Source organism: Anolis sagrei, chromosome 3 (genome assembly GCF_037176765.1).
Source record: "Anolis sagrei isolate rAnoSag1 chromosome 3, rAnoSag1.mat, whole genome shotgun sequence".
NCBI lineage: Eukaryota > Metazoa > Chordata > Lepidosauria > Squamata > Dactyloidae > Anolis > Anolis sagrei.
Genome location: NC_090023.1, coordinates 7,935,411 through 7,948,094, shown reverse-complemented (window position 1 = coordinate 7,948,094; position 12,684 = coordinate 7,935,411). Strand labels below are relative to the sequence as shown.

General features: G+C 41.8%; 1 protein-coding gene across 1 annotated transcript in view; it reads right to left on the bottom strand.

The window, feature by feature from the left end:
- DGAT2 (diacylglycerol O-acyltransferase 2) overlaps positions 1 to 11,758 on the bottom strand; it is a 69,100-nt gene extending 57,342 nt beyond the window's left edge. Inside the window, exon 1 of the mRNA XM_060771251.2 lies at positions 11,593 to 11,758. Coding sequence (XP_060627234.1) covers positions 11,593 to 11,632 — 40 coding nt within the window. The 5' untranslated portion in view covers positions 11,633 to 11,758. The remainder of the gene's footprint in view (positions 1 to 11,592) is intronic.
- Positions 11,759 to 12,684: the final 926 nt, after the last annotated feature.

Sequence of the window (12,684 nt, the reverse complement as noted above, 5' to 3'; positions counted from 1 at the left end):
GACTGGGCGACTTGGAAGGTATTGAACAGACTGCGCTCTGGCACCACAAGATGCAGAGCCAACCTTCAGAAATGGCGCTACAAAGTAGAATCCTCGACATGCGAGTGTGGAGAAGAGCAAACCACTGACCACCTGCTGCAATGCAACCTGAGCCCTGCCACATGCACAAGGAAGGACCTTCTTGCAGCAACACCGGAAGCACTCCAAGTGGCCAGATACTGGTCAAAGGACATTTAACCAGCTACCAAACTCACAAGTTGTGTATTTTTCTGTTTGTTTGCTTTGTTCTGTTAGACTGGTTGTTCTGACACGACAAATAAATAAATAAATAAATAACTATGCTTGATCTAACGAGACGGCCCGGGGAGAAACTGTTTCGGGACACACCTCCAGACTTTGAAGCCTGTGCCTCCCTTTCCTTTAATTTGCTTGACCTTCGCAGACTCTGAGATTCACTCCTGTTTTCCCAAATCTGTCCTTTTCTATCCTCATTAAAAAGGCAGGTGCTAGCTCCTCTGGAGAGCTATCACCGCCTGAATCTGAAACATTCTCATCAGGCTGTGCAGTTTCACTTTCCAAGCCACTGACCTCAGAATCAACAGTTTCCAAACCATCAGGGAAAAATACATGTTCAGTAGCCTGTTCAGTTGCATCAGGAAATACAATCAGAGAATCAGGTTCAGGTTCACACGCAGGCTGAACCCCAACAACATTGGAGTCGCTATAAGTTGGAAATGAAGGATCTGTGGGTGAACTATAAATCTCAGCAGCTACAACTTCCAAATGACAAAATCAATTCCCCAAACCCCACCAGTATTCAAATTTGGGCGTATCGGGTATTTGTGCCAAATTTGGTCCAGTAAATGAAAACACATCCTGCATATCAGATATTTACATTACAATTCACAACAGTAGCAAAATGGCAGTTATGAAGTAGCAACGAAAATAATGTTATGGTTGGGGGTCACCACAACATGAGGAACTGGATTAAGGGGTCGCGGCATTAGGAAGGTTGAGAAACACTGTTCTAGATCCTGCAGTGCAATTTGATGGACAACATCTGCTGCAATCATACTGGAGGGCCTAGAGCAGGTATGGGCAAACGTCAGCCCTCCAGGTGTTTTGGCCCAAGTTTGCCCAGGTCCAGCTTAGAGTTTCCCTAGAAGACCCTAGCAATTCCAAGATAGAACATTTCCTTCAAATCAGTGAACAACCAAATCCCCAAAAGTCTAACCAACACATGTAGAGGGACAACTGTAATTCATGTACAACCTCCGCTTTTTTGCAGTCCATGCACTCTTCACCACCTCAATCCCTTGTGCATCACATTCATTCAACATGAAGGATACTAGAGACAAAGTTGAAGTACTTTGGCCACATCATGAGGAGACAGCAAAGCCTAGAGAAGACAATGATGCTGGGGAAAGTGGAAGGTAAAAGGAAGAGGGGCCGACCAAGGGCAAGATGGATGGATGGCATCCTTGAAGTGACTGGACTGACCTTGAAGGAGCTGGAGGTGGTGACGGCCGACAGGGAGCTCTGGCGTGGGCTGGTCCATGAGGTCACGAAGAGTCGGAGACGACTGAACGAATGAACAACAACAACAAAGGACAAAGAGCTCTTGAAGGCCATGGAAGAATAAGCAAAGACACCCAGGTGTCCAGCAGGAATGACCAGTTTGAAAGCCCTCTGAATGTTATTTGAAGGACACTGACCCTTCCATGGAAAAAACAGCAGCTGTACACAGACTATGTGATAACATTAATGCCACATACTGAGCCCCATGCGGACACTGTAGGTCCATGTTTTCAATAATAGAATCAGAGTTGGAAGAGACTTCGTGGGCCATCCAGTCTAACCAGTCTTTTGGGGATCAGTGCCCAATAACTGGTGCTAAATGGCTGGAAAGGGGTTGGACTGGATGGCCCTTGTGATCTTTTCCAACTATGATTCTAAGTTAGGATATTCTTCCTCATGTTCAGGTGGAATCTCCTTTACTACAGTTTGAAGCCATTGTTCCATTGAGTCTCCAGGGCAGCAGAAAACAAGCCTGCTCCCTCCTCCTTATGACTTCCCCCCAACCCCTTGATCCATGACCCTCATCATGTCTCTTCTCAGCCTTCTCCTCTGCAGGTTAAACATGACCAACTCTTTAAACCACTCCTCACAGGGCTCTCCAGACCCTTGATCCCTTGAGTCATCCTCCTCTGGACACATTCCAGCTTGTTAACATCTCCCTTCAATTGTGATGCCCAGTATTGGACACAGTGTGATTCCAAGTGTGGTCTGACCAAGGCAGAATAGAGGGTCATTTTGAATTCCGCTCCTGTCTTCTGGGGTATTGGCTATCCCTCCCAGTTTGGTCCCATCTGGAAACTTGACGATCATGCCTCCTAACCCTTCATCTAAGTCATTAATGAAGATCCTGAATGAAACCGGTCCAGGACAGAACCCTGCTGATGGCACTCCACTCATCACTTCTTTCCAGAATGAAGAGGAGGAAGCCTTGGGGAGAATCACCCTTTGGGTTCATTTGCTTAACCAATTACAGATCCACCTAACCAAATATTGGACTAGTTTGTTTACCAGGAGGTCATGGGGAACATTGTTGAAGGAAGGGCTTCCTTAAATCCAGATATGCTACATCCATGGCACTTGTCTAAACATCCCAAAATCGGGAAGTCAGATATTTGTTCAGTTCTTGTGGGTTTTTTCGGGCTATACGGCCATGTTCTAGAGGCATTTCTCCTGACGTTTCGCCTGCATCTATGGCAAGCATCCTCAGAGGTGAGGTCCTTGTCATAGATGCAGGCGAAACGTCAGGAGAAATGCCTCTAGAACATGGCCATATAGCCCGAAAAAACCCACAAGAACTGAGTGAAAGCCATGAAAGCCTTTGACAGATATTTGTTTTTTGTTTTCGGGGTCAAAAGATCCATTTTCTTTCGGCCCATTATTGGGGGGGGGGGCTTTACCCCTAGACCCAAAGCATCCAGGCCCACAGGGTCAGCCTTTGAGCCTATGCACCCGGGCCTCACAAGGCCTGCAGCTGAGCACACTCCTTACTTGGCACTCGATTGCAAGCCCTGTCATGCCCCAGGCAATCGATCCGAAAAGCAGACTTGGAGACGGTACCCACTCCTGCCTGCCTTTCGTATCGATTGCATTTTCGTTCCAGGAAGAGCTTTTCCTTTCTGTGCCATCCAAATGGACGGAACAAAATGGAAACATGAATCAAATGAATAGGAGTCTACCGTATACCATGCAGCTGTGGACAAATCTATATAGGGACCACCAAACGCAGCATTGCCCAAACATGAATCAAGGAACATGAAAGGCACTGCAGACTTCTTCAACCAGAGAAGTCAGCCATAGCAGAGCACCTGATGAACCAACCTGGACACAGCAGATTATTTGAGAACACAGAAATGCTGGACCACTCTCACAACCAACATGTCAGGCTACACAGAGAAGCCATTGAAATCCACAAGCATGTGGACAAGTTCAACAGAAAGAAGGAAACCATGAAAATGAACAAAATCTGGCTACCAGTATTAAAAAACTCTAAAATTACAACAGCACAACAACAGAGAGTAAACAATCTGGGACATCTAATCACCTCTCAACAAAAGATTGCCCCAGGCACTGCCAGGCCATCAAATGCTAATCAAGGTGGTCAGCTGAAACATTCACACCTAGCTCCAGCAGACAAGAGTCCTTTGTCCCACCCTGGTCATTTCACAGATATATAAACCCATTTTCCTAGTTCCAACAGACCTCACAACCTCTGAGGATGCTTGTCATAGATGCAGGCAAAATGTCAGGAGAAAATGCCTCTAGAATGTGAACACACAGCCCGAAAAAACCTACAACAACCCAGTGATTCCTCCCATGAAAGCCTTCGAGAATACATTAAAAGAAATTCTTGGCAAAAAGAGAACCTCTCTGCAATAAGCCAGGCAATTAAAACACGAAGCACCTTCCATCTATCATCTTGGAGGACACTAAAATAAATTAAATGCCTATAACCCTATGGAGCGTAACACAAGGAAAAGCCACCCTGAATTCAGAAGAGATGTCCTTCAGAGTATACATACATCAAACCCTTTGTTATGCAACCATTTGGAGAAGATTTCCACTTGCATGGAAAGCAGCCTATGGGTGACCTCAGTTGACAAAGCAAAACCCAAAAGCCAAACAACCAGCTTCAGGTATACATTTCCTTTATGGATGAAGCTGTTACTTTCCAGCTACTGTCAGGCAGCACTCCAAACCCCATCATCCCTAGGAAAAGGCTATGGAAGCAATAATTCAACAATAACTGGAATGCTACAAGTTCCTCGCTGTCCTGCAGGATTATACAAACCTAATTTTGGAGACTACAGCTTCCAGAATCCACCAGCAAACATGGCCAAGGTCTTGCTGGTTGTGGGAAACTGGAAGATGTGGTCCCAACAGGCAACTCCTCCAAGTTCTGATCACACAACCAGGCAGAAAGCAATACCAGGCAGCAAGAATCTCCTCCAGGAAAGGAGATTCCACCTGAACATAAGGAAGAACTGTAAGAGCTGTTCAGCAGTGGAACTCTCTGCCCTGGAGCGTGGTGGAGACTCCTTCTTTGGACAGACCACTTTACCTGGAATCACACTGTGTCCAATTCTGGGCACCGCAATTGGAGATATTGACAAGCTGTAATGTGTCCAGAGGAGGGCAACTCAAAGGATCAAGGGTTTAGAGAACAGCTTAATGAGGAGCAGCTTAAAGAGCTGGGCATGTTTAGCCTGAAGAAGAGAAGGCTGAGACGAGATATGATAGCCATGTATACGTTTGGAAGTCACAGGGAGACAGGAGCAAACTTGTTTTCTGCTTCCTTGGAGACTAGGATGCAATGGAGCAATGGCTACAAGAAAGGAAATTTCACCTGAACATGAGGAAGGACTTCCTGACTGTGAGAGTGTTCAGAAGTGGAACTCGCTGCCCCGGAGTGTGGTGAAGGCTCCTTCTTTGGAGGCTTTTAAACAGAGGCTGGATGGCCATCTGTCAGGGGTGCTTTGAATGTAATATTCCTGCTTCTTGGCAGGGGGCTGGACTGGATGGCCCATGAGGTCTCTTCCAACTCTAGGATTCTAAGAACTTCCTAACTGTAAGAGCTGTTCAGCAGTGGAACTCTCTGCCCTGGAGTGTGGTGGAGACTCCTTCTTTGGAGGCTTTTGAAAAGAGGCTGGATGGCCTCTAGTGCCTAGATACAGGGAAGTCATGCTACCCCTCTATTGTGCCTTGGTCAGACCACTTTACCTGGAATCCCACTGTGTCCAATTCTGGGCACCACAGCTGAAAGGAGATGTTGACAAGCTGGAATGTGTCCAGAGCAGAGCAACTCAAAGGATCAAGGGTCTGGAGAACAAGCCCTATGAGGAGCGGCTTAAAGAGCTGGACATGTTTAGCCTGAAGAAGAGAAGGCTGAGAGGAGATATGATAGTCATGCATAATTATGTGAGAGGAAGCCACAGGGAGGAGGGAGCAAGCTTGTTTCCTGCTTCCCTGGAGACTAGGACGTGGAGCAGTGGCTTCAAACTACAAGAGAGGAGATTCCATCTGAACACGAGGAAGAACTTCCTGACGGTGAGAGCTGTTCAGCAGTGGAACTCTCTGCCCCGGAGTGTGGTAGAGGCTCCTTCTTTGGAGGCTTTTAAACAGAGGCTGAATGGCCATCTGTCAGGGGTGCTTTGAATGCAATATTCCTGCTTCTTGGCAGAATGGGGTTGGACTGGATGGCCCATGAGGTCTCTTCCAACTCTTTGAGTCTATGATTCTAAGAACTTCCTAACTGTAAGAGCTGTTCAGCAGTGGAACTCTTTGAACTGGAGTGTGGTGGAGACTCCTTCTTTGGAGGCTTTTAAACAGAGGCTGGATGGCCTCTAGTGCCTAGATGCAGGGAACTCATGCTACCCTTCTATTGTGCCTTGGTCAGACCACTTTACCTGGAATCACACTGTGTCCAATTCTGGGCACCGCAACTGAAGGGAGATGTTGACAAGCTGGAATGTGTCCAGAGGAGGGCAACTCAAAGGATCAAGGGTCTAGAGAACAAGCCCTATGAGGAGCGGCTGAAAGAGCTGGGCATGTTTAGCCTGCAGAGGAGAAGGCTGAGAGAAGACATGATGGCCATGGATCATGATGTGAGGGGAAGTCATAGGGAGGAGGGAGCAGGCTTGTTTTCTGCTGCCCTGGAGATTAGGATGCAATGGAGCAATGGCTTCAAACTACAAGAGAGGAGATTCCACCTGAACATGAGGAAGAACTTCCTGACTGTGAGACCTGTTCAACAGTGGAACTTTCTGCCCTGGAGTGTGGTGGAATCTCCTTCTTTGGAGACATTAAAAGTGAGGCTGGATGGCTACCTGTTGGGGGTGCTTTGAATGTGATTTTCCTGCTTCTTGGCAGAATGGGCTTGGACTGGATGGCCCAAGAGGTCTCTTCCAACTCTATGAATCGCATGGCTTCATAGAATCAAAGAATCAAAGAGTTGGAAGAGACCTCATGGGCCATCCAGTCCAACCCCCTGCCAAGAAACAGGAATATCACCCCTGACAGATGGCCATCCAGCCTCTGTTTAAAAGCCTCCAAAGAAGGAGCCTCCACCACACTCCGGGGCAGAGAGTTCCACTGCTGAACGGCTTCATAATGTTGCAACACCCACACAGTGAGTTATGCTGGAAGCTGTAGTCCAATATGGAATGTTGCATGAGTCCCGTCCAAATCTAAATGAAGAGAAGCATCCCATGACCAACCACATGTCCCAGTAGCAGAGCAACTGGTGTTGTTAAGGTATATCTCCCATCATCTGACCATGTTGGTTGACGAAATCTCAAGTCTAGAAGTTGTCACTTTTGGAGTCTAGATCTCAAGAACATTGGTCTTCCTAGTATTCCCTTAGGCCAGTCAGTGCCTCATCACTAAATTAGGAGTCTCACAACTGATGTTCTTAGGCTCCAGTTGTCACTGGTGGGACTCCAAATCAAGGTATGTCTAAGAGTAATCCAACCAATTGTAGTCCCACTAGAGAGAATCATAGAATCATAGTATCAAAGAGTTGGAAGAGACCTCATAGGCCATCCAGTCCAACCCCATTCTGCCAAGAAGCAGGAATATTGCATTCAAATCACCCCTGACAAATGGCCATCCAGCCTCTGCTTAAAAGCTTCCAAAGAAGGAGCCTCCACCACACTCCGGGGCAGAGAGTTCCACTGCTGAACGGCTCTCACAGTCAGGAAGTTCTTCCTAATGTTCAGATGGAATCGCCTCTCTTGTAGTTTGAAGCCATTGTCCCGCGTTCTTGAGAGTTCTTGAGCTCCAAATCCCACCAAATCTCATCAACCAACCAATTACTCTTAGACAAACCTTGTAGTCCCACCAGAGAGTAGATGTCACTATTCAAAGACTTAACAGTTGCACAGCAAAACAATTCCAGTTGAAGAACTTGAGGTCACCAACTGGATTCAGGCTGACCGATCGGTAACTTCAAGCCAGCTGGACGACTCGAGGAAGCCAAGATTTGCAACTGCTTTCAGTTTTAAGGCAGTTCAATTGCTTTTTCACTTTTGCATGCTATGAATTTTTAACTCTATAGGCTGAGTATTCCTTCTCTTAAATGCTTAGAAGAGTTATTGTGGATGATACAGTTGAGCAAATACAACAAAAAGCTTGGGACTGGAAGTGTTTTGCATTGTGGAAAATCTGCAAGTACATAATGCAATATCTTAGAGATGGGACTCAAGTCTAAACCCAAAGTTTATGCTTTATTATAGGCACATAAATGAAAGTTCTGTACCTATGCAACCTACCTATAGCCTGAAGGTAAGTTTTTAGACTATACATTTACTAATTCCGTGCATGAAAGGACATTTGTACACACAGATTCATCAGGGGGAAGAGGTGTTACTATCTTAGCCCCCACTGGGATAAATTTTGGAGCATTCTGAATTTCTACATAAGAGTCAGCCAACCTGCACTTGTTTCAACTGTTAACCTTTGAAAAAGGCAGAACACCAAAAGCAATATAAATATGAAGTTACTATGAAGTTACTATGGACCGGGCCATGGCGCAACTGGTTGGGAGTCAGCTGCATTAAAATCACTACTGACTGAGGTCATGAGTTCACAGCCAGCCCGGGTTGGAATGAGCTTCCGGCCATTTGCCTAGCTTGCTGTCGACCTTTCCAGCCCGAAAGACAGTTGCAACTGTCAAGTATGAAATTTAGGTACCACTTATGCAGGAAGGCTAATTTAACTAACTTATGATGTCATAAAACTCTCCAGCAGCAGTGCAAAAGAATGAGGAAGTGCCTTATCGGTGTCACAAGTCTCTTGTGATGGTGAAGCGGCAGCTCCCCCGGAGGTCGGAATTCAAATAGCATACCCTCATGAAGCTGGAAAGCTAAACAGCCTTTGTGTCTCTGTCTATATACGCTGTGTGCCTATGGTATTGAATGTTCACCATGTATATGTGCATTTTGATCCACCCTGAGTCCCCTGCGGAATGAGAAGGACGGAATATATAAATACTGTAAATAAATAAATAAGTTACTATGGAGTTACTATGAACATACTATGAACATACTATGAACATACTATGAACATACTATGAACCAGATGGCATTTACTATGTATTTACTATGCATTTACTATGAAGTTACTATGCATTTACTATGACCTCAAGAAATGGGGCTACAAAGTGGAATTCTCGACATGCGAGTGTGGAGAGGAGCAAACCACCTGCTGCAATGCAACCTGAGCCCTGCCACATGTACAATGGAGGACCTTCTTGCAGCAACACCAGAAGCACTTCAAGTGGCCAGATACTGGTCAAGGGACATTTAATCAACTACCAAACTCACAAATTCTGTATTTGTCTGTTTGTTTGCTTTTTTCATTTAGAACATAGGAATGGAACAATGGATAACGGATCTGGATCATGTTTTTAGTGATGAGACGCTAGTGAATGGCTATTGGTGTTATTTGTATATTGTTGTTAATTGTATGCTTTTCTATAATATGTTATGATGTTAACTGTTTTTTATATCATGTGATGGTAGCATTGAATTTTTGCTGTTCTTGCTGTTAACCGCTGTGAGTCGCCTAAGGGCTGAGAACAGTGGTATACAAATAAAGCAAATAAATAAATAAATAAATAAATGTAATATAATTGACTGGGTGCCCTGACATGACAAATAAATAAATACTATGACGCTACTATGAAGTTACTATGAAGTTACTATGACGATCCCACGACACAGATGATATTTAAAATATTAAAATAATGCACTAGTCCTCAAAAGCATGTGCTCTTCAAAGCAGATAGCCTGCAATGACAGAGAGAAATGCCATTCTGCCAGGGATTAACCGTTGATCAACTATCCTCTGCAGCTATGCTTAATCTGATTTTGTAAAGCTGCTGTAAGAATGCAACTGAAGCGTGAGCCAGGAGAAACAAGCTAATATCAGTCGATAAATACTGCATAAATGTCAAACTCAGCGTTCCACTCCCTGGATACAAGTGCAGAGAAATCTAAGATGAGACTGAATATCCCAACATATGGCTGATGCCGGACTATTACACGAACAGCATGGTTTTGCAATATCAAAAAATTCGAAGAAAATAGCAAAGATTAAACCAGCCGGGTCAGAGAAAGAAAGGGAGAAATAATTGGGATATGTAGTTTTTCCAAGTATTCATTGCAATCCTTTGCCAGCATTCCTTGCAAAGGAAATCCTTTTGCTATGCAATAGAGAGATGCATCATTGTATAGCTTTCTATCAGAGACAGTCTGTAGCTTCTCAATGGGTCTTTAGCACCTGCTGGGTTTACAGATATATAAACCCTTTTTCCTAGTTCCAACAGACCTCACTACCTCTGAGGATGCTTGCCATAGATGCAGGCGAAATGTCAGAAGAGAATGCCTCTAGACCATGGCCATATAGACCGAAAAAAACTACAACAACCCAGTGATTCCGGCCATGAAAGCCTTCAACAATACAATATTTCTATTATATATTATATTTCTATTATTGTATTGTCAAAGGCTTTCATGGCTGGAATCACTGGGTTGTTGTAGTTTTTTTCGGTCTATAGGGCCATGTTCTAGAGGCATTCTCTCCTGACGTTTCGCCTGCATCTATGGCAAGCATCCTCAGAGCTAGTGAGGTCTGTTGGAACTAGGAAAAAGGGTTTATATATCTGTGGAATGACCAGGGTGGGACAAAGGACTCTTGTCTGTTCAGTTGAAACATTCACACCTAGCTCCAGCAGACAAGAGTTCTTTGTCCCACCCTCGTCATTCCACAGATATACAAACCCATTTTCCTAGTTCCAACAGACCTCACTACCTGAGGATGCTTGCCATAGATGCAGGCGAAACGTCAGGAGAGAATGCCTCTAGAACATGGCCATATAGCCCGAAAAAACCTACAACATCTTATGTATTTTTTTGTTGGTGGTGGAACTGAAATGAATGTGCTAAAACGAGCTCAAGAGCGCCCCTCGGGGATTGGCGCTATACGCAAATGCGTATCTTGCCTTGATAGACCTCGCTCCCTCTGAGGATGCTTGCCATAGATGCAGGCAAAACGTCAGGAGAGAATGCCTCTAGAACATGGCCCTATAGCCCCAAAAAACCCAGAAGAACTATATTATATTATTATATTAGACTTGAATTATTGTATCTATTTGTATCATTATTATATTATATTATAACATTTCTTTGTATCTGGACTGAGACACAAAGTATTTATTTACTCAGTAACACCATTATATAGATATATAGAGATATAAAGATACAGAGATATATAGAAATACATTGATAATAAAATATAAATATTTCAGAGAGATATAGAGATATATAAGTATAGAGTGATATAGAGATATAGAGATAACAGACAGATAATAATATATAATAAATATTTCAGAGAGATATAGAGATATATAAGTATAGAGTGATATAGAGATATAGAGATAATAGATAATAAAATATAATAAATATTTCAGAGATATAGAGATATATAAGTATAGAGTGATATAGAGATATAGAGATAATAGATAATAAAATATAATAAATATTTCAGAGAGATATAGAGATATACAAGTATAGAGTGATATAGAGATATAGAGATAATAGATAATAAATTATAATAAATATTTCAGGGAGATATAGAGATATATAAGCACAGAGTGATATAGAGATAACAGATAGATAATAAAATATAATAAATATATAATAAATATATAATAAATATATAATTAATATTTCAGAGAGATATAGAGATATATAAGTATAGAGTGATATAGAGATATAGAGATAACAGATAGATATATTTTAGAAAATAGAAATATTTTAGATAAACAGCCAGATAATAAAATATTGTTTTTCCAAAGGGTAAAAAGGTCACAATGAATCTGAATACACCCCAATTCAAAACTGATGCATTTCCTCCCCCCAAAAGGTCCTTTTTTGGCCCCTTTGACCCCCTTCTTCCCTGATGCTGCTCAAAGGGATGCTCTTTTCCAATCAGAAACCGGATTAGAAGCGGGTCTACCTCGCAGGACGCCGGAATAGGCAGCGATGATGGTCTTCATGGCTTCAGAGTCGCAGAAGCCTCACCGGCCTCCAGATCCGAGCCATAATCGGGAGGCGGAGAAGGAAGCGGGCGCGCACTAGGACCCCACGTCCTCGTCGTCTTCCTTCGACGCCTGCGGTAGACACTGGCTGCAGGAGAGAGAGGCTGGAGGTATTTATAGTACCTGGCCGGTGGGCGGGGCTAGGGGCGGGGCTAGGGGCGGGGCCATTGTGATGCTGCTGCCTCTCCTGTCTGCCAGCCAAGCAAAGGGCAAACATTCTTACCATACTAATTATATATATAAATAGCAATAAAAATGACAATATATTATTTTATTGTATTATTATTAGTATTATATTGTACTATGTTATAATACTTTAATAAACATTATAATATGAATATTATAAATATATATATATATTTATTTAAAAACAGAAATAAAAATGAGAATATATCATTATATTGTATTATTAGTAGTATTATATTGTATTACATTATTATATTATTATAAATATAATATTAATATTATATATATTAAAAACAACAATAAATTGACAATATATTATTATATTATATTATTATTACTATTATATTGTATTACATTATAATATTATTATAAACATTATGATATCAATATTATTATAAATATAATATTAATATTTTATATGTATTAAAACAGCAATAAAAATGGCAATATATTATTTTATTGTATTATTATTAGTATTATATTGTACTACAATAATATTATTATAAATATAATATTATAAATATATATATAAAACAGCAATAAAATGACAATATATTACTTTATTGTATTATTATTACTATTATATTGTATTACATTATAAGAGTATTATATATATATAAATATTATAAACAGCAATAAAAATGACAATATATTATTATATTATATTATGATTACTATTATATTGTATTACATTATAATATTATTATAAATATTATGATATCAATATTATATATATATTACAAACAGCAATAAAATGACAATATATTATTATATTGTATTATTATTACTATTATATTGTATTACATTATAATATTATTATAAAT